The 23,132-nt window shown below is 39.2% G+C and overlaps 1 protein-coding gene across 1 annotated transcript in view; it reads left to right on the plus strand.

The window, feature by feature from the left end:
- Positions 1-23,132, plus strand: part of ENO4 (enolase family member 4) — a 62,457-nt gene that overhangs the window by 1,099 nt on the left and 38,226 nt on the right. The window contains exons 2-3 of the mRNA XM_019471649.1: positions 12,201-12,244; positions 16,030-16,172. Coding sequence (XP_019327194.1) covers positions 12,201-12,244; positions 16,030-16,172 — 187 coding nt within the window. The remainder of the gene's footprint in view (positions 1-12,200; positions 12,245-16,029; positions 16,173-23,132) is intronic.

A 23,132-nucleotide genomic window follows, 5' to 3' on the forward strand; every position in this document is an offset into this window, starting at 1 on the left:
GAAGTTGTGGATGCCCCATCCCTGGAAGTGTTCAAGGCCAGGTTGGATGGGGCTTTGAGCAACCTGGTCTAGTGGAAGGTGCCCCTGCCCCTGGCAGGGGGCTTGGAACTAGATGATCTTTAAGGTCCCTTCCAACCCAAACCATTCTATGATTCTATGATATTAATTTGCTCTTTCATTGACAAAAGAAGAATCACATAACATTGACCCCATTAGTTGCAATAAAAGATCTGGTTTTTACTTCTTGGTGAAGATTACCATTTAGAAAAAGACACAGCTGATTATTTTAGTATAGTATGCATGCATGCGTATCTTATAAAACCAGGATTTTCATTGACCACAAAAATATTCCATGCCCTTTTGTACTTAAGACATGATGGCAAACTCTGGTTGCAGCTTCTTTCAGCTGGACCCAAGGTCTATTCAAATCAATGGAATCTCCCACTGTTTTCAATAATTTTAAATCAGGTGCCGAAACACTGAGGTTAGGCGATAGCTGCCTTGATGTCTGGGAACTGTATAATAGAGGATGTAACATATGCCAATGTTTCTAATACAAATATTCTTTAGCTAGCACTTCATTAACCTATGCTGTTACACAGAAGCTATGATTGTCTACATCACCAGAATGACTGTCATAGAATTTTAAGAAGTCTGCTACACAATAGGAGTTTGGATTTTTTTTTTTTTAAAAAGGAGGACAGAACATGCTGAAAAGGAGACTAGATTGCTTTCAGGATCTTGCAACACCAGCAGTTCTCAGCAAGGACATTTGGAAACCCAAATAGAGCAAACGCACTGAGATTAATGTGTCCACACCTCAGATGATCTTTGTTCATCCAAGGTCTCCTGGCTTTGAAACATAGGGTAGTGAAAGTAAATGTAGGTGCTTCTTTAAAATCAGTTCTGCAGAAAATGTGTGTCATATGGGCAGGGTGCAAGTGCAATAAAAAAGCCATCACCACAGGAAACTGCATTTGGTTTGTTTAGAATGGCAGCATAACATTTCATATGAAAAGAAGTGCTTGACACTGTTTATAAATAGTGAAATATGTGTAAAAATACTGTCGAAATCCATTTGACATCTCTCTTCCAAAGGACTGTATTTTTGGCTGAGTCCATATTTTCAATCCCTTGCCTTATGCTTGCATATGACTGCTCTGTTATTTAGAAAGTAGTGACCTTCTTTTACTAATCTAAAGAATGGGCAATTTTAAATTTGAATGTACAAAACTACTGCCATTAAAGTATAATTTAATGCAGTGCTCAATGCAGGAGCAGTCCTCCTCCTAGAAAAGCCTTCTTCCAAAGAAATGGAAAAGAAACAGTCAGAGACAACAAGCCTGTATCAAATCAAATGGTTCACTAACATAATTCTGGTACTAGCATGAAGTAGGTTTTCAGATTGCATGACTTAAATAAAAATGAGTAGTAAACAAAAAATAAATATGAAGGTGCTGCTCAAGAAACAGGAGGAGTGCATGGTGAGGAATTTACGTGAGGAGTGACTGCCAAGAGAAGAATAAGCACGAGGAGATAAGAATAGTATTTTCTAAAACAAGGTCATTGCAGAAAAGGTTTCAGATTCCAGTCTGTTTATAGCCTTTGGTGTCAAGCTGTCCAAGAACAGATCCAGAAAGACTGACTTTGTAAAAGTAAATTTTCTCTGTCATCCTTTTTCTCACCTGAAGTGCTATCTGTCAAGGCCTATAAACTTCACTGTAGATAGATTATGTTAATAAGACATGAAATACTGTATATAGCTACAGGGAAAATAGGGTGCTTGTATCAAATACATCTTCCTGTTCACCGATGCAAGATCTGAGGGGCACTTTCTACAGAAAGATGGGTTTGGAATGACATTGATTTAAAATTGTATTCCCATTCATAAATGGACCATGCAGACAATGGACATGTAAGCAATCCAAATGTTGCCATGAGTAACTATTTATAGTCACCTTTTCAATGCTGGATACTTAATCAATATGAAAGCAGCACACTTAACTTTCATCATCTCAATTTTGCACTTGAGGTAACTCAAACAGGAGGTTTTAAAGTCACTTTTCCACAGGCATCCATAACTCATTTTCCATAGCACTGCATGGGTATTGTGAGGGCTTGGTATCTCTCAAGACTTAAGGCGGGGAAAACAATAGTTCAGAAGCGCTCACTAATTCTGAATGGTTAATTTTAGATTTTCAAAGAGTCTAATTTACTGCTGCTTTCTCTGAGATGCAGCTGCTCAACATCAGAAAGAGCAAATGTCCAGCATCTAGGGCACTCAGAGATAGCTAGATGCCTGTCTTGATTTTCAAATTCACAGCGGCACCTAATCCTCAGTGAAAATCACAGGAGATAATTGTAAAATTGCTTTTCAAAGCCAGCTGGAAAGCTATCTCCATTTCTAGGTCTTTTGACAACCTTACTGGCACAAGTATTTTCCCCTGTAATAGATGTTTCTGTGTACCCATGTGTTTGCAAGATTTTATACTCTGTTTGCAATTACAAGGATTTTTGCTGGAAAGAATATTAAGTTTGCCTTGAGTTAGTTCTCTTAAAACTGTCTTCCAACAGGTATTTGAAATGTCAAAGACTTTGAATGACTGGATACATACAGTTATCACAGACAAAGAAGGGAAGCAGTTGTACTTATATGTGAAATCTTCTTGTGTGTTACGTATGAACAAGTTTTACGTGGATACATACCGTAATTTCCTCTCATTGTGGTACGGTTTATAGACAAAAATACAATTTTAGATGAGTAATTACAATTATAACTCCTTTCAATTCACTGCTAAATCTCCTCGTTACAGGCTCTCCTGTTTGTAATGCTTCTGTATTTGGCTGGCCTTTCTCAACCGGTACAGCTGAGCAGGGGCACTAGATAAGAGTTAAGGACTGGTCTCTTTCTAGGCCCTTGTCCACCAGTTAGGGACCGCTGCTTTCACAAAGTCCTACTGTAGGATATTTCTAAGCCTGTATGTACCTGAGTTACTGCCAACTGGCTAGATGGTGATATTCTTTCACAGCTAATAAGCTGCCTGCAGTTTCAGCTCCAGCTGATGCCTCAGGAGCTGAAGCAGGATTTTTAAAGTATGACTTTCTGTGTTTTCACTGCTAGTGCTTTCTGATCCTTTCAGATGCTTTGAGCATACCTAAGCCAAAAGGTGACTAGCTGTCCAGATGTATATAGTGGAAGAGAGAGGTGCCTGTCCTTCCCTGCTTTCAAACAAACAGGTGCTCTGGTGTTCTAACAAGGAGACTTGAACTTTCTCTTGCAATCAAGACGTGGAGGTTCAGGATCTTTCCAAATCATACTCAGGAGAGAGCATTCTGCAGGCGTATCTACCACTTTCTTCATATCTCTTGTTCACACACTCATGGTGATGATTTAGACATGCCTCTAACTCCAGAAGAAATTTCATGTTTAGGAATCCCAAAGGAAGCGCCTGCTTGCTCAAAGACCATCTTAGTCCCATCACAGTTCTTGGTGTTCCTGTCTTGGCTAGTAAGATTTTCTCTCCACACAGCTGACATCTGTGGGGCTGCTCTGGGTTACCCAGCTCTTCCCTATAAATTGCTTGAGGGAATCCTGGAGCTGAGGACTCGATTTAGCTGCAAGGCTCATCGGAGAAAGGCAGTGCCAGGCACTGAAGTGTTCCAATACTGTTTAAAGGTCTAGGCATCAGCCAGCTAGATTTGTTTTTATCACAGCCAGAGGTCGTTTAAATACCTTCATGTGAGTAATGTCCTCTGTCACAAAAGAGCAAAACAATAAGCCTGGAAAGCATTTAAAATTTCAAATCTTTAAGGGAAAGATCTCCTAAACTCTCTCTAAAATACAAAATCTATTGAGAATTCAGAAGATTTTGTTAGTGGCCATGTGAGACGCCCACCTTGAATCTGGAAAGAGAGGGATGCAACAGTATGAATCCACTGAGGGATGCATATCTGCCTACTATCTGTTTTCAGGTAAACTGCTTGCCATGCTGTCTCCACTGCTCAGTTCTGCAGCGTAACATCATCTGAAATATACACCATAGTACTGCACAGATGCCAGATTTCATTTATGTGCCTAAATCAAATAGACTTATGATGCAAAGCTGAAGCCAAATGTGGATTTATGTTTAAAAGTAACCAAGGGGGACCTAAGGCATGTACTTTTGCAAGTACAAGACAAAGGTTGACCACAACTTCATACTTACTTGCCTGACAGTCATCCCCACAAACCACTAGTCATGCCACCCCCACAAACCTACAAAACCCTGCTAAAAAGGCCAAAATTAAATTCTTTGCAGAATTTCCCCAGTAGAGGTTCCTCGCTCCTTCCTACTGAAATCAATCATTTCTGCAGGAAAATCTACAAGAACAGAAAAATATTACACTCTAATCAAAAGCTCAAAAAGTGCAAAAGATGAAAGTTAAACACATGTCCATTGGGTCAAGGTTCCCTAACTCCTTGTATCCAGCTCCCTCAAGGTTTAAAGTAAGGAAGAGAGGAAGGGTGAGGCTATAAGCCTGTACTCTTGCCATTACATCAACTTCTGCAGTTAGAAGTCATCCAGACAGATGATTTCAAAATCATGCTGGATCCAAACTGTTCAGGACTTTGAACACTTGAATCATTCTCTTTAAATAAGGCAGCAACCACTTTCCATAGCAGCCGAAGTTTCCAACGATTGCAGTGTTACTCAAGATACCATGTACTACACTAATCTACTCAAGAGGTGACAGAGGCACAGAAAACTGTGTAAGGCCAGCATCTGAAAGGAAAGGTTGCAGACTCTTGGGCAAACACAGATGATAAAAGCATTCCTGGCGGTTGTTGCTATCTAAGCATTCTGGAACAGCCAAGGACATCTTCAGAATGGCACAATATCATCTTCAGAAACTCCACTCTCATTATCTGTTTTGTTTGTGCAGTGCTTGTTTTGTCCCTCAACAGCCTTGCATGACCCTCTTTAAAGCCAATGGAAGTTAAACACACTCAGGCAAGAACAAAATGAAAATCGACTCCTTATAAAGCAACCATACACAGGCTTTCAGCTGACAGACAAACCTGAAGCCAGTAACATTTTTGGATGAATATCACTTTGATTTGCCCCTTCAGGCCCAAACACATACCATAGATCCAATTAGGAACCAAAACCACAATTGCCAATATGTTGGCAATGAACTGGACACATCTTAAAAACAGAAACAAAACCACACACAAAACCCAAATGCAAGATCAACGAAAATCTAAAATAAAAGCTAAACCGATCCGAGAGAACGTAAGTCTGTGATCGTACCCCTACATTTCACAAAAGCAATAAAAGATGCCACACTGCTCAGACCAAATCCTGTTTGTCCCAAGGCCTGAATTTTACAATAAATTTGTATCCTTAGCTTACCTTTTCTTCGTAGGCATAAATGAAGTAGCCTGGAGGCTTCATTCAGTGCTCTCTACAAAACGTATAAGCGCTCAGTCACTGACAAAATATTCATACCTTTTCAGTGTTATTCTCACTGTATCTGCTTTTTGAGCATCCCCATGCATGGCATACAACATTAAAAAAAAAATGTTATGACAGGAGCTCTAGAAACACACAGCCAGTGCTTACTGCATAGCTAATGACATGTCCCACCTGATTAATTTGTGCCCTTTGATGTGACCTTTTTCTTCAGCCAAGTTAATATGCAAGCTGAAATTTGCGGAGGAAATCAATCCCATTCTGCTTACAATTCCAATACTGTAAATCTGAAGCACGCTCATTGTTCTATTCCCAATGTTACAGAAACACAGTATTTTAGATCTACAGCACCGTGAAATGTGACGCATATCTAAAATCAGACACTAGAAATGCAGAAAGATTACATTTTAGATTAGCAACAATGTCCCAACATTGCACAAGGAAAACAAATGCAAGGCAGCTTCAGGAGGAATAATTTGAATACCCTGTAAACACCACTAAATTCTAAAGTAATCGCAACAAAAACACTTGCTGTCATTGGTGAACCACACACCATTCAGCAGCTATCAAGAAATAAGCAAAAGTTTAAGATGTACAGAGGAACAAAATTAAAAAATTGTATCTCAGATACAAAGCTATGTTAAACATGATGCTCTCACCTATGTTCAGTTCATACAGTCATGTAAGGTGTGTAAGAACCAAGTAGGGTTCAAAGTACATTGTAAGAGTGATTTAGAGACATCTTTCCATATAACAAGAAATTGTTAAGGTTGGGATTGGACACAGAGAACAGACAAAGCTCTCTTCACACACAACTCTGCCTGATTAGACTCACCAGGTAGTGTTCAACGGCAGAAGAGAGAACCTTAATTCCAACATCTACCACACGTCTTTAATCAGAAATAATAGTTATGAACAAGCCATGTAAGCCAAGAAACTAGACGACATACTGCAAGAATATCAAATGGTGAGGCAGAACATTCCCAAGAAGATGACTAGTAAAGTGCCAAAATAATCATCTGCCCTACAGTGCTAGCACACACACCAGAATCACACTTTGTAGCCACTAACAGGATAGCACAAGAAGAGGCTCAACTGTGTAAACAAAATCAAGGATGATACTAGCAACCTCTCTGTTTCTTGAGGATGTCCTAGGTGTTTGTGGAAGCACTTTTGTGCAGGCAAGAGACATCTTTACTTCAGCCCAAGCAAATAACAGTGAATCCCCCCACTCCAACTAACAGGTCCATTGCAGCAGCTGAACAACTCTTGCAGAAAGCTTTGAGAACAAAAAGCAGCCAGGCACGTAAACCAAAAATGTCTGGGATTCAGGGGTAGCAATCTCACAGACGGGCATCTGCCCTGACATCTTAATTTCTGGATTTTATTGACTAGCTTAAAGTTTTCATTTTAAATTATTTAGCTGTTACTAGCATTTTTCTTCTTTTTTTTTGTTTTCAACATTAGGATGTACAACACCTATGTGTTGCAACTGTGTCAGGAGACTGGAATTAGGATTAGCAGTACAAACACATCAAAGAAGACAGACGTAGAAGACGTCATAGAAGGCATAATATGGTTGAAACTTAAATTGAAGTGCTACCACAAAATATAGAATTGCTACCTTGTGACACACTTTTATTACAGCCAATACTTAATCTTGTGCTAAATCGTGATTGTTTCCTTTGCTTCTGATAATAATCCAAATCTGATGTCCTAATTACATACTCCAGTAGTTCTAGGACCTAGGGGAGGAAAAAAAAAAGGACACACCTGCATCATGTCACTGAAAACTGTTCACCTTCCCACTCGAAACTCTAGTGTCAGCTCAGAAATGCACCAGAAAGGTGTCTACTGCTTTTGCCACCTGCAAACTCTTGCCAGTCAGAGACAACGAGCAAAGAGCTCTCAGACAGCCATATGGAATGAATAGTCTCCAGCTCCACATCAGTGGGAAAAATCTGACCTTTCCTAAACTGACCCAGAAGATCCCCTGTGTCTAATATGTAAATATGTGCATAAACAAACATCAGTTAAAACCTGCATCAACAGCTCCTTGTTGCCTTTTTGTATAGAAAAGATTTTCAGAAGCATAGGGACAGATGAGCCCCAAATTCTCACCTTCTTTTGAAAAATCTCTGTTGAAATATCATCGCTGGAATCCACAGTTAAATATACCTTGTCCTTACTTCTATCACATACATATTTTGCATTTCTTATTAACTACCTCATAGATTTAGTTTGCTGAAAACTCTTAATGTCATTTTTTTTGCTATGAAACACATTAGCACTGGTGTTTCCTCTGGATGGCTTCTCTAATGGTTTCTTAGCTGCCCTTCTGATTCATTTTTTTTAAAAAGTTTACAGCTTATTCAGAATCATGCTGCTCTTTTAATCTCTTGCTGGACCTGCTGTTCTCTTCATGTTACTGTGTTATGTCTTGAGCTACATTAAGATGACTTGGAAATTGAGAAACAGGATTAAATCCTTGTTATTAATCTTTATGACTGTAACAAAGTCTAATGGGAAATTGGAGGGAATTCAGAGAAGAGTGAAAATTATTAAGGTGCTTGAATAGTACATATTTAATTGCTTTCAGAAGGCAGTGGCTAACTAACATGGGTGTAACCAGTGTTGCCTAACTTTTGACAAGAACTTGAGGAATACAGCGTCAAACTCACAGTAGTGGGAGATAATTTTTTATTGTTAAAAAAACTGTAATGGAACGAAAGGATGAAAAGGAATGTTTATACTAAATACCAGAAAGTATTTTAAAATTGTAAATCTGAAATTCTGAACACATCAGATGGGAAAATTTAGGGCAAAAGAGCAAAAATATTCTGTAAAGGATTATATGATATTGGCAGAGGGAAGGAAATTACCTCATGAACTATTTCTTTTGTGTGTTTTTCTAGAATTTTATCAGATGATTCTCCTTTTTTGTGTCAGTGTAAGCCAATTCTCATGAATCTGTGAGTCATTCTTACGAAAAGGACAAAGTGATCAAGAAGACAGGAGCTGTTTAGATATAGTCCTAAATGTATTTATCTACAAGGTTCTAAAAGAAATTGCTTTTCAGAACACAAAAGGATCATACTTGGACTTTTATGGAAGTTTCCTAATCATGTCCCGTGTCCTAAGCTAGTTTTCACTGAGAAAATAGGCAACAGTGTCCCGAGGGTTCCACAGCTGGAACGTTAATCTTTTTACAAAATTCGGTCAGCTGTTGTGGTGTGCAGACAGGGAACTGAGTCCTTTGAAGAAAATGACCTTATGGGCACCACACACGCTGGAAACATGAAAAAGGTCCTTTGGGAGTGATATGAGGGAAGGCAGGAATTTAGTATTCTTATTACTAGATGAAAGAAGGAGCCCCAGCCTCATTGATACCGAATGCAATCACATGACAGTTTTTTGATGCTTAACTCCACCCACCAAAACCACTTCTTGGCAGATAACTCCTAAAGGTTGAGGCCAAATGACAATGTTTGGAAAATCAAAGGAAATTTACTGTTAAATTTTAAGGATAAATCTCTGCTTGATATAGTATGTTTGTAAAAGGTCTTAAAATAATGGGCAAGCATCAAGCGACGTAACAGATAGGCAGGAAATAACTTTCTGGGCTTAGAGAAGAGCTTCATGGCAACTTCTTCAGCTGGTTTAAAGTGTCCAGTCTTCCCGGCTGAATATATCGCATACCTTCCGCCTGTATCACACGGCAGGAGGATGCCACGTGCTGTGACCTTTCTCCTGGCACATTGTAGCTAATCATACAACATGTCCATGCTTCTAGGAAGTTCTGGTTTCATTGCACCTGCATAGATCTAGAATTGTCCATGGGAACTGAGCCTGCCTGAAGCTGCTCTATGTCTGTATTTGCAGAGTTTGGGACAGATGGCAGCAGGGCACTGGTGACACTCCCTGAGCACTTCATGCAACCTGTTTCTGGCTGTTAGGTTTCTTAACTACCCCTCAGGCTCCAGCACAGAATTACCTCTGGCACACATGAATTGCTCCAGTGTGGCAGCTTGCTCCTGAAACCATTTTTTCTGGAAGACCCTGAGCTTGCCTGTCATGCATCTTACGAAATAGTGGGGTGTCACCTAGGAAATAACAGCAGATAGGAGTGGGCTGCTGCTGTCAACTATTCACTCAGCCTGCAGCCTGTCCCTAAGGCACTCTCAGGAAAAGGCATGGCCCAAGCAGCCCACTGACTTTATGAACTGCCCTGCTGCACAACCGATATCCCACTGGCTGGAAATCAGCAGTCGGTGTTCACCGTAAGATATTGCACGTACAGCTAATATTGACTGCACCTGTGCAAGTTCTTCAAATAATGTCTGTGTTTACAGAATTGTCTGTAAAACCACAAAGCTGGGAGTTTTCTACAGCTCCTAAAGAAAGCTAAGCTCCAAAACCCAACAGGGTATAAAGTTCAAACATTTTACCCACCTTTGGAAATCTTAGCCAAAATGACCAGTTTGCTTTCCTCAGAAACACCCCCTCTCACTTAGCTGTGAAACAGCTAAGACTCAGCAGGCCTTAAGCTAACTGGTCTCCATTCAGAAGGGGGAAGGGAAGGAGTCCTAATTCTGGAATTTGTTTTGCCCCTAATCCACCAGAACTCAACTGACGATCAAACCACACTGTGACACTCCTTCCTCACACATTGGAAGAAAATTAAATTTCAACAAATGTGGGCTGGGAGGGATGGGCTGTCTCCCATTTAAAACCCTGTCACACTTTTTCCTTACTTCACTTTGCAATTCTTTTAAAACTATGCTGTGGATTATGGATAGGAATATTTTAGAACAAATAAATAAATGGGACAGCGCAATTTTGCAGTATCATTCTCCTCCCCCTGCCCCCTTTCTCTTGCTTTACAGGAACAGCCAGGACCAATGCAGCGGGTGCTTGACTTGACAGTTAATGACAAAGGCAAAAGGTCATGTACAAAAACTTAGCTTCCAAGAAACACTCAGTTTAGCAGTTATCACTAATTGACACTGAGGAAAGATCAGACTCCAAGCGCTCAGACACTCCATTTCTCCTTCTTATCTGTCAGTGAGTTAATTGCTGCCTCTTTCTCCACCTCAAGAGAGGCACCAGCCACTGACGAAACCAGAGCGCCCAACTTTTGAAAGAGTTACACGCATTGACCCAGGCTTTTCTAAATGACCTTTCAAAGGCCATTCTGTGGTGCTTCTTACAAAACACATTAGAATTGTGATCTTTCTTTGCTGTCCCTAATTATAAGGCTAATCCAATTCTCACTACATACAGCAACGGTTTTAATATTGGCTTCAGCAGAAGTGGAAACATAGAGTTATATTTGGCATCCAAAGGTGATCTACTGTTCACAAGGTCATGGAGCCTGGAATCGAGAAGAAGCTGTAACCTCTTCAAGTTACTTTCATGCTCTAGGGTTTATCGGAAAGAAGCTTGTGTTGTTTTTCAAAGAACTTCTTTGTGGATATATTTAACCAGATCCTTGGGAAAATCCTTCTTGTGCTAAAATTAGGATTCGATGACCCTAAAAGACAAAAGTTTCTGTAACACTAGGTAAAAGTATAATCTGCAGAGTTGGTTTTCAGACTAGTTTAGCAGACTCCTCGTCTTTATCCAACAATACACTGCCATCGTGTGGTTCAGTATATCAACGACAATATTTATTAAGACACAGCTGCAATACTCCCGGGATATTTTCACAGATCTTTCATACCTTTATTTTCTATTATGCTAATAATGTACCAACTTTATGCTTTCAGGGTATTTATTGAAAGTTTCAAAAAAAAGGAAACAAATAATGTGATTCCCCCTTCAAATTAGAAGAGTTAAAAAATGTTAAGTAACATTATTCAAAATGAACTGTATTTTGATTGCTTTACCTTAATAGTGGACTGATTCTAATGCAGACCACTGCCACCCTTCCATTTTCTTTAATTAATCCAAAAGGGGTGAGTTCTTGGAATACCTATCTTATTTTTTATATATATATGTGTGTACGTTTATGCACATAGTTTTATTATCTCATGTTCAGTTGCTTCTCTGACTTGAGAAAGAGCAAATGGCTTCCTAGTCGTTCCCTCAATCCTTTATCTTCTAACAATACCTTGCTGTCTTAACCCTAAGTATTCAGCTATGGATCGCAATGGGCCGACCCACTGAAAGCCTCTCATGAACTTCTGTTGCTTTGCTCAGAGCTCTGGTCTTAGACGGAGCAGCACTAGACAAGGTAACCTTTTCAGAATCTTAAATTTAGAGGAAAGGAGTGCAAAGCAAACACTTCTTAGCGCATCTGCTGATTGATCTTTCAACATACAGAACAGTGAGACCATGCCTCATCTTCTCTACTCCACTATCAAAAAAAAAAAGCATTATGATTACCACGAGCATAACATTCACAGGGGACAGTCATTTCCTCTCTTTGAAACACTCATGCAAGGTCCTGGCTAATCCAGTGATAAGCAGTTGGCAGAAAAAAACTATTTCTTTTTCTTCCCTGGAATCTTGTTTTTAATAGCTAATCCTGCTTTTCAAAAAATCCATCTGGCTTCATAGTGTTAGGAAGTCAAGGCTGGCCAGGAAAGTCAAGAGTTGTAGGTAGCACTTCATCTAGGATGGTACTTTTTAAGAATTTGAGTCTGACATGGTAGGCTGTCACAGGTACAGACTCATAGCTGTGAACAAGCACAGTGAACAAGCAACAGCTTGCTTTAAACGGCTATCTTTATTTTTATTCACAAGGATTGCAGCAGGATCTCGAAGGGATACTCAGTCGTTACTTTCAAGTAAGTAACTTGCTTGGAGGACATAGCATTCAAAGCTCATACCAGGTATTTGTTATTGCATGTCCATGGAAAAAGGTCTTCCTGACCCAATCATCAGTGCAGTTACACGATGTCCTGGACTGTAGTAATAAATATTTTTCTGTCAATCAAAAATCAAATCTGCTTTCCTTCTGGCCATATATATACACATACACATAAACCTGTAAAACTTATTTATAGGCATAAATTTATATATCTATATATACAAACATATAAATTTACATGACCTTTATATATTCAGTTTCCTTTTTCTTATAGTGTAGCCCTTAGCTGTCATACTCAGAGGATAGATACACTGAAATATCCCACAGGTTGTTCAATATGTTATGCCACATACTGTATTACATCACTTGCTATTATTTTCCATAAAACACAATTTATAAAGAAGTCTTTCAAAGACCCTCATCCTTCCCATCTCCCTTACTTTGATGTTTCTCTTTCTGTATCACTTTTCGTATGAAGTACGTGCAGCTGGACACAGCAATCCAGAGGAGGGCGTCCTATTGCTTTGTATAATGAGCCGGGCTCCCGGAGCTGAGTCCAGATAGCCGCGGGGAGGGGATGGCAAAGAACCAGGGCACTGTGCAACAGCATAAAATCAGCAGTGGATGTACCACAGACATGTGACAGGAGGCAGGTGAGTACGCTAAACTAAGACGCTGCATCCACCACCTCCTGGATAAATCTGGGTGCTCGCTTATATACCTTAACTCTGGGAGACGGTTGTCTGCCTGGGCCCCTGCGCTCCCTGGAATCTGGGTGCTCTCTAACTCTGCCTGCAGCCTGCTCCTAAGCCCTCCAGGACACCGCAGCCTGCTCCTACGCCCTGTCTCCTAGCACACCACAGACTGCACTCGGCAGTCATTCACTCGCTCTTCCCCTGACTTCTCCAAGAAAATCAACCCACGGCTCCTCTAAGATTTCGGGAGTTTTTTGCAGCATGAAAGGTCTGGAGTGAAAGGTGAAGATTTTGACCCTGGTCAATTGTCTGAGCTGCTAAACACCAATTGCTTCCGAGAATTTTAGGCCGAACTCACTGCAAACCCGTATTTAATATTGAACCTGAGCCAGTTCCTACCGGAAAAGAGCTCCCATACCCCTTATGAAAAAGATTGTTCAAAATCAGACACCCAGCAGTCATGCCATCATTACAAATAGTTCTTTTGTAAACAGATACCAAAATGAGCAAGAAGAGGCATCCTAAAATACTATGAAACTTTTGGGACAGTAACCAACATAAAAAGCTTATCAGAAAACTTGGACCCCTGAGTTCCAAAGGAAACGCCTGCGAACTCTGCCCCTTCCCAACAGTTTATGAGACTTACTTTACTGATCCTGTGCCTGGGGAAACCTTTAATAAATCATGAATGAAAGAAATCCTGCCTCTGAATAAAAGTTCTCTTTTAATCAGTACCTTTATAACAAGAAATTGTTCTAGTAAGTTTAACATTTTTCCTACAGTCAAAGAATCTGTTTAAAGGGGAAAAGCTAGCCATGAAAAAAATGCTTCACTAACTGCTGGGAGGAGCATGTTTGCTTAAAATGGAGCAAAAATATTTCAAATCACACAAAAATATTTCAAATCACAAAAATATTTCAACTCACAAAAATATTTCAAATACTATAGGAATGGTGTATTTGAAGAAAATTATAATGTATATGAATGTTGCACTATTTTAAGTATAAACTATTTATAATGTTATTAACTGCCATATAACTATATTACACAGAAATAACTATCAGAGGTATTTTTAATATTTAAATTCTATTACATTTCAGTGACTTCATTTGGTAAGGATTTTTATTGAGTGAAAGCTGGGATAGCTTTCATGTCTTCTAGTGCATTCTGCTGCTGTATTACTGAAGTCAGTGGGAGCTTTTTCATTGACTTGAGTAAGAATTGAACTTAACAGCTCTAGTCAAAGGGAGGGATCTTAGATCATCTCGATGAAAGGTAGGCATTTTGAATTGCTAAACACAGTTTTTGACAACTTCTGGTCAAATTAATATCTCGAGGCAGTCATCAAGAGAGTAGACTGTATCATACTCTGCTGCCCTAAAAATATACACTTCTACATTTTCAAGGGTTTTTAAACCTGAATTTCCTGTCTTGATCTGTGAACTGTTACTGTGCATGGTTAAACAGTTATGACGTTTCATTCCTGTGACGTTTCATTCCAGAAGACCTGCATTTCAACACCAGAGATGCTAGTGCTGTATCTGCAACATAGCTTGCAAAGTGCTTTGAGTTCCTTTCAAATGAAATATAGCATAGATTTAAGATGATCAAGTTGACCAAGGTAACACATGATAGAGCCGGCATAGTCACTTATATTTGACCAATGAAAAATCCTCATTCTTTCCACAATATTCAGCAGGTTCTGCAATTTTTCTCTCAATGGGAGACAAAATGTTAGGTTACAGAACCCTTAAAATTCCCTGCTGGATCTCACAGAATCTGCAAGTCCCACCCCACAGGGAATGCCACTTTCCGGCAGTCTCTACGCATTCCCTGAAAGAGTTCAAATTCTTTACACCAATTGAACGCATTTCTCGTCTCGTTTGAATGGCAGACTGAATGGAGACACTTGAGAGTTCTTGGTCGCAGACATTCTAATTGATCTCTTGGCTGCAGTATACTGTAATTTGTATGGAAATATGCATTTCTCTGTGTAGGCTGTCCTGCAGTGGACTAAGCATAGTCATGTCACCTAACGAGAGCACTTTATGAACCGTAATTTTCTCTGTTCAAATTATATCTCTCAACTTAGGAGGTACATGAAGAACCTTTCCATATACACACACACAGGAGAGAACCTGTCAAAACATGTAGCTTTGATAACATTGACTCAAAACCTGAACACTTAACAAGAGCTCTCTATGAAATAAATGGGGAAGAAGCTAAAAATCATATTTTCTTAGGCTAAAGTGCTTTCCACGCTATCTGTAAGACAAATTTAGCTGTGGCATTTGCGGTGCAAATCTCATTAGGTAGGCTGGTAAGTTATGCATGCAGAAACAGACTTCTAAGGATTGTTCTGCGAAGAGGAGGAATTGGCAGCACACAGAGCACTTCCCTTCCCGCTTCCTGTGCTATGGGATCTGGTGAATCCCCAGCTGTGCTAGAAAGCAGACCTGTCAAGTCTCGTGCACTGAGTCATTCTTTTGTATCACAGTCTTGTCACTGCCGGCATTGCACATTTTCATATGGCAGTGCCACGGCTTCTCTCCCACTTTTGTATCCCACACATCAGACGCAGGTGGTCAGTCTGATCTGTGATTATCTGACCAGCTGCATCTGATGTGTGGGTCAAGGAGCAAAAGAAAGGTCATGGTACTGGTATTGCAGCTGGCAATGTGCTGTTGAGCACGACCCAGTGCTGACAGGAGCCCTGCTAGAAGGCATGCTCCCCTCTTAAGGCTATGTGCTGCAGGATTTGGCTCATTAATGACTGGACATATGCTTACCAACCTAACCTTGCACAGAAATGTGTGCCTCAGCACATGGAATTTCACATGTCTGAAGACCAGAGACTTAAGAAGTCTGTATTTATAGGCTTAGCTTTCTCATGAAATTTCTGCAAGAGAAAGTGATACGATGAGAACTCGGGCATCTGGCTGATATTTCCTCAAGAAACTTTTTGTTGACCCTACCTTTTCCCTTATGCTATCGTTGGTCAGCTCTTGAAGACATAGAAACAACCACATGAGTTCTGATCTTTTTTTTTTTTCTCCTTGATTTACAGAATATAAAGGCAATAAGGAAGTCCTTATGGTGAAGGTAACACTTGTGAACTCATTTATGCCTTCTTACAAGTCTCTCTTTGTGGCAATCAAAAATTACATTTCACAAATACATGTTTGTACGCAGTTACTTAAAATGAAAAAGGTGAGTATTTCATTGCTGAGGTTTTAAATGTCATCCACCCAAAAAAAGCACTGTAAACATTTTAGTCGCTCTCAGTGGAGAAGGCCAGTGACTGACATATTAAAAGCCTCAAGGCTGCAGTTATTTACAAGCTCTGATTTTCTAGATTCTTCCACATGTTTAATTCCCTTCCTCATCATCAACCTTCCCACTGCATTTCATTGACAGGCATGTTAACAACAATCTTGGTTATTCCTAACATTTCTTTCTCTGGCCTGATTTTTCATCACCTTTAGAACTACGCCAAGGAAGACCAAGAACTGAGAAATACCTCTATGCTGAGAGCTTCCATATGGTCTTGTGTACCATTTATTCCACGCTGACGGACACAGCAGCCTTCCACCGATGCACATGATCCTCTGTGAGATTCCCATAAAAACAGGAATAGCACTGCATAAACAGAGGCATAATAAATTAGCACATTTTAACAATTTTCCTAACAAATACAGCCAAAAAAACCCAGTAAAACAGGCTAAGGAAAAAATTAGATAGGCTGTGCCTTTACAATAATTAGGATCTTATCGTTTATTTGACAGAAGAACTCCCTTTGTCAGAATCCCCACTGACAACCACAATTTGTTTAGAGTATCATATTTGTTGGAACACAGACATCTGTTCTTTAAGGCATTAAATCTTTCACTACACATGAAAACCACAGTCCTCACATGTAAGGAGGACTTCTGAACTTTAAGATTGGTCATTCCTATTACACCGCTTGGCTCTGTATTAGTAATGTGCAATTGCATTTATTCTTTATGTACTGAACCCTGAACATCTGCTAGGCTGGAAAATCTTCTTTGTGCATTTTTTTTATTTCATTACATCTAGAGGTGCAAACACAAAAAACATAAGAAAAAATATACAGTCCACCCTATCCCAAGTAATCAAATACAATTAAAACAATAATGCTATTTTGTATGTGACAGTGGATAAATCCCAAGCAGACATTCTGTTTAAAACTTAAAGTACTAATTCATGCTAAAACCTTTTAAATGGAACGTGTAAGTTTTGCTATCCATCATATAAGGTAGCAAGCAGTGGCAATGTGTCGTAGGAAAGAGATGAAAATGAAGAGTCAAATACTTCAAGAATTCAAAGTATGTTTCAAAGACAGTTAGGTATCAGTAACTCCCCCCTCCCCGTGTGTGAGAAAACTGTATCAGTATTCAGAGAAGTCATGAATTAACGCCATGCTTAAGCTTCTATAGCAGTCTATCAGCAATACCATTCTACAAAACATAACATGTATCTGCTTTCTCTAAGTATTTTCCTCTCTAGTTATAGCATTTTCAGCTACTGTTGTTGACTGCCATTTCTGATCAACGTGAAATAAAAATTATCCCCTGCAGATATTGTTCTCCCTTTCTTTTTTCCTATGGTCAAATAAACCCAGGCATTCATGAGTAAAAACAGCTATCAAAATTCCACACAAGGTCTGAATCCCTAGTTGTCAGTTTCCACCCGAGAACTTGAACGTTCCTGTTCCCATAACCCCTTGATTTTATTTGCCACATTTCACCCATAATATTCCACTCACTGCCTTTGGAACAATGCAAATACTTTCACATGTGCTACCACCAACTACAAGCAGCTTTTGCTAGTTATTTCACTAACCCTTAAGGAACTGAACTCGGTCTTCAAAGTGATTGTACTAATGGAGTCTCAGGTTGTACCCACCTCCCACAATGTGGCTTCACCAAAACAAAAGAGATGGGAATTAGCTTGGCATTTTGGCTGTACGTAAAGTTGTACCCTGCATGCAAGAAGGGCTTAGGAAACCTTAATGAGTTCTCCAGTACAAAACTCCCCTTCTAAAAACATTCCCACCAGTTTGCTCTCCTTTCTTAGGTTTTGCTCACAGCTCTACCAATAGTTGATCTTGCACAGCTACTTTAACATCAGTGGGAGAAGGAATGGGATCTACATTTCCAGTCCACCTTTGAGTAATGCATCCACATGCTTCCACTTAGGAGGGAAAATGTTATTGGAAATGTTTGGCAGATAAGCCATCTTGCGCAAAAATCAATGTTTTATATATCAGGTTGCCTTCGTGTCCCCTGCTCTGCACACATTGGAACTAAAACCAAAGGAACACCCTCACTCCCCAGTCCTCAACAATCTTCTCTCCTCTTCCTCCCCACTCCCCCCAGTATTTCTAGTAGGTTAAGCAGTTCTCAACACCAGCACAGAGGGCAGCCATAAGAAAATCTCATTATTACACTGGACAGTATGCTACAATGGTGATAAAAGGGTAACTCTATTTAGCCTTACCTGGCTTCTAGATTTGCAGTCAAAAAACAGCTTAATTTTAAGGATCAGATTATGATTCTTATTACCTTCCCATCATAACAAAGTATACAAATATTTCTGTCCTTATTAACTGATAATCTATGTTATTTTGGATGTCCAGTACTTTATTTATTTAGTTTCTCCAAGAGAGAATGAAAAATTTCATTCTTGAAAGCTTTCCGATTTTTTCACCTCCCCAAAATTTATTTGGTTTCATTCTGCCATTGAATGTAAAACAGCTGGACAAGAGAAAAAAAAGGACAGAGAGTGTGCTCTAATGGCCAGGATTAATTAATCAAAGAAAGAGGATATCCATGCCTCCTACTGGCAGGTTTGCAACTCTGTGTTTTGCTTCAGTGGATCCTTAGCAAAATCTAGAAATAGACATAGGACAGAGAAATGAAAAACAAGAATGCGGAGGCTGCGTTTTGTCTGGGTTTGATTCTAGCTTCCTCCTATTCTTTTCCTCCACTCTTTCAAAATAACGAAAGAAAAGATACTCACCACGTGACCCAAATTTATACTTATTTCCATTTTAAAAGAAGATTCACTCCTAATTTTTTGAATACTGTAAAGGCTGAACACTCAACTAACCCACTGTATTTAGGTTTCCCTGAGTGCTTCACAGAGATTTGTTAAAGATATAAAATAGCATACCAAACAATGAAAGAGCTTGTTTCCCCAACCATTTTTGTTGAAAGCTACTTCGTATATGTTCCTATGCAACAAAAATTAAGTTTATGTGTAGGTGTTCCATGTTTTTACAAACTCTACACTCCTTAGTTGTTATAAGATTAAAACAATTTTCTCCCTCAGTAAATGCTTCCCTTGAAAACCACTGGAAGCACATAATTCATCTGTCCATTTATAGCTTCTATTTTCTTCTAGGCACTGGGAAACTGCTGATTGTGATTGCTGTTTTCCCTTTTAAGAAGCCAATGTTGAACAAGTGACAGATAAGACAATTTAATGTTTCAGTGACCATACAGATCAATTTTTCATTTATTCTGAAGTTTAAAAGAAAAAAAAGATAGGCAACCAAGGTACGATTGCAGGGATTTTGTTTAGCAGATTATTCTTCTATACCCAGAAAATTTAACAGGCACTCTCATTAAACCTGCAGGGAGTTTTAAGGTAGCTTTAGTCCTAATTTTTTCAAAAAAATGCATTCAAAGATTTTTCCCCTGAATCATTTTCTTCTCTATGGAATCTATCAGAAAGGTTTGGAGATACAGTACAAGTCTTTAACTGTGAATAAAAGAAAAAGAAGAAAGAAAAGAAATGTATTACCACAAGCTGCAGAAGATCTCAATAAAAAGACAGATAAATGAAACGGGAACATTGTGCAGTTTCTGTATTGGATAGAGAAATGGAAAAACCACACATATTTAGGAAAGTGTTTGTATGGAAAAGGTACAGGATTGGTATCACCTATTAGCACTTACCCGTTCCATACAAGCCATTGTAGGGTGACGGACACCTGATTTTCTCTTTCCACCCACTTCATTTCTTCCTGTTTTTTCTCCCTGTAGACCTCTGCCATCTGTCCCTGCAGGACCCAAGCGTGCCATCTGATGTGCAACCCTATTAATCAAGCTAGCATTATAGCATCATACGTGGGCTGGCAAAGTATGTGTACTCAGCCCATTCACGATTGGGTCCTAGCAACATGATGGTTGCATACTTCATACAGGTTCAAACGTGAAGACACTAAACACTGGTGCAATCTGTTGTTCTTCATGCAAGCAACCCTTCTGGAGAGAGGAGGGGGCCTTAGGTATCTAACCTGGCTGTCCTCAGGAAGATTAAGGATGAAGAACACCTAAGTCAGAATCTCCTTCTTTCCATTTATTCACAAGGAGACTGAACTGAGATGCCAGGACTGTTTACCTGTACCCAGTCCTGCTGTCAAATAAGATGGTACTCGCAGGAAGTTATGCAGTCTTCATGCTATCATCCCACAAAAATAAAACCTGAAAGATAGCTAATTGACAGCGAATAGTCAACGGTGTCATCTAAATCGCTATCAGTAATATTCAGTGTTTTCAGCTTACTGAATACATGCAATAAATTTAAAACTTATGTCAAGGATTTTACAGTGATATCCCAAGCAATCTTACAGAAGTCCTGGAGATACTATGTTGGTTTATATTCACAAGTCTTACTGCCTTTGCAACTTTAAACATCAGGGAATCACTAAAAAAACCCAGAAGTTTAGATTCAGAAATGTAAGAAGCAATCCTAGAGATAAGCCTGTTCATTTTTTAATATTATTAGTTTTATATAAACATGAAAGCTACTAAGAATAGCAGAAAATTCCCATCTTTGTTCCTTATGAGGCAAAAGTTTTTTCTGCCTTTGGGCTAAGTCCTGCTCATTTTACCAATGGGAAGAAGAATTTTAAATCCCAGGGATAGATATCTGTGAGAGTAATTTAGAACATGGGTCTATAGATAGTAATTTTGCCCCAGTATTCACTACAAGATTCTTCCATGGGCTTAACTGTTATTAACCAGCCAAAACCAGCACACTCACGTTTAAAAACTTTACAAATCTTAAACCGTATTAATGAACGTATTTCTATGCAAGTTTTACATTATAATAGAATTACATCACTATCGGTACCCTATAAATAACCTTTGGCTCTGCTAAATGCTAGAAACAGACTTTATTGCCTCATATACTACTCTTGACCACTTAATTAACTACTACAAAAGCTAATTAATTAGACAACCCAGCCTCTAATCATTCTGGAATTTGCTCTATTATGTTCAGCTGGAATATCCTCTTTCCTCAACAGACCCCGTAAAGTTTAGATGAACACAATAAAGCACTCCAGGTTTTTCATTCTCATCTTCCCAGATACTCAAGATCGGGGTGGGAATATTTAGACTGATGTTATTACAGATTTTCCATATTTAACTCTGTCTTCACTACAATGGATGTTTTTGTGAGCTTGGAAGGCTTCAGCCTGTTTCAGTGTTAGTGTTCTAACATTTTAACCTAACGTTGCCAAAAAAATCATTCTTAAGAAGTCAAGAAGAATTCCAGCAGCTTAACTCAATGACTGCCTACTGCTGATATATCACAACATGCATGTCACATGCACAGGTATTTTATCAAGCAACTTATCAATTAAACTCAAAAGCTGTACCTCCAAAATTTTAAACTGTTTTGTCAACAAGATGCAGCCAGTCTGTAAAGTCAGCCGGTGTATCGCAGTGGAATGAAAGTACCAATGAGAAACAAGCTGATAAATTGGTTTGACTGATCATTAAAACCTATCTAGTATAATCGTTTTAGCTGATCTCGTTTAAGTCATTCCGTGAAGCTGCCAAGAGAGTTCAGGGACAGGTCGATCTTCTATTCACATCATGCAAGGATCAGGCAGATAAAATCCGATCAGTTACCTGAGCATTCTTGCATTTATATGTAATTATTCCCTGTTGTTTTAAAGCTTCCATCTGGAGGAAAGAAATCTGTTCTGCTCCTGACCTTTTCAGACCTCATGTCACTGTATTTAGCTTTAACAGATGCATATTTAACATGATCTGATATGAAGATAGAAATAAAAGATTGAAAACATGAAAAGAGTGGAAAAATATAGAATCATTAAAGCCTTGAATCATTGCTAACTGCAGGTCAGTGGGTGAATCTTCACTGGATTCACGGGTCATTGATCAGGCCTCACGGTTTGTTCCTGCCCTAAACTGCAGAAGAATTAAAAAGACTATTAAGAAGCTGACTGGCACTGCCTTCCTCTAATGCGCAAGCTGGTGAGAGCAGGAAGGACTGCTAACACACGCTGTATCTCCAAGGTCATGACTACTCCTAACAGACAGCTATAGTCTAAAATAAGTACCAATTCTGAGCAACACTCAGATCTACCTTGGGGGAGCAAGAGCAATTGCTCTGAGCAGTGCAGATTTCTGCAGAAGAGCAGAATTCTTCCTATCTGTGCATGTCTTTCTGTTGTTGCTCAGACTGAGTAAATCAACCATAACTTTCTCGCAGATGCATATACAAAACACTTCAATAAAGGGGTTTATTCTTCCTCCATGAAAAAATTACAACAATCAATAAGAAATAAAGAACTTCTCAGAACAACACACGCATGAACTACGTAGTCACAAAGAAAGGAAGCAACTAAACTTTTGCAACAGGAATATTCAGCTTGGGCATGCATTTTATGCTTAAGGAGTAAACTGGTGAAGAAACATTTCTGAACCTTATAAATGGAGAGGAAATTCAGAGCAAAACCTCAATTCATTTTGTCTACTTTATGAAGATAAACTGCAAGGCAGGATGCTTGGATTGATGTATGCTGCAGGTTAATATAACCCTGCATAGTTTGGAGTAAGCTACAGCAGCATGAGTTTCTGGGCATATTCCCGTAACAGTACAGAGCAGAGGAAATTTGCTTGAAGAGCAGCCTTGTCCTCCCCCCATACCCTTCTTCAGATTCACGAAATATACGTTTTAGGTTATTTGATGTGCTGCAATATGTGGATATAATACAATAGGGAGACAAAGACAGATTTCAGTAACTGTCTTTAAAAAAAACAGCATTACCTTCATGATGTTCTGCATTTTATAACTTTTTTCATCATTTGAATAACTTCTCATCGCAGC

This window comes from Aptenodytes forsteri, unplaced genomic scaffold (assembly GCF_000699145.1).
Source record: "Aptenodytes forsteri isolate BGI_AS27 unplaced genomic scaffold, ASM69914v1 Scaffold15, whole genome shotgun sequence".
In the NCBI taxonomy this organism is placed as follows: domain Eukaryota; kingdom Metazoa; phylum Chordata; class Aves; order Sphenisciformes; family Spheniscidae; genus Aptenodytes; species Aptenodytes forsteri.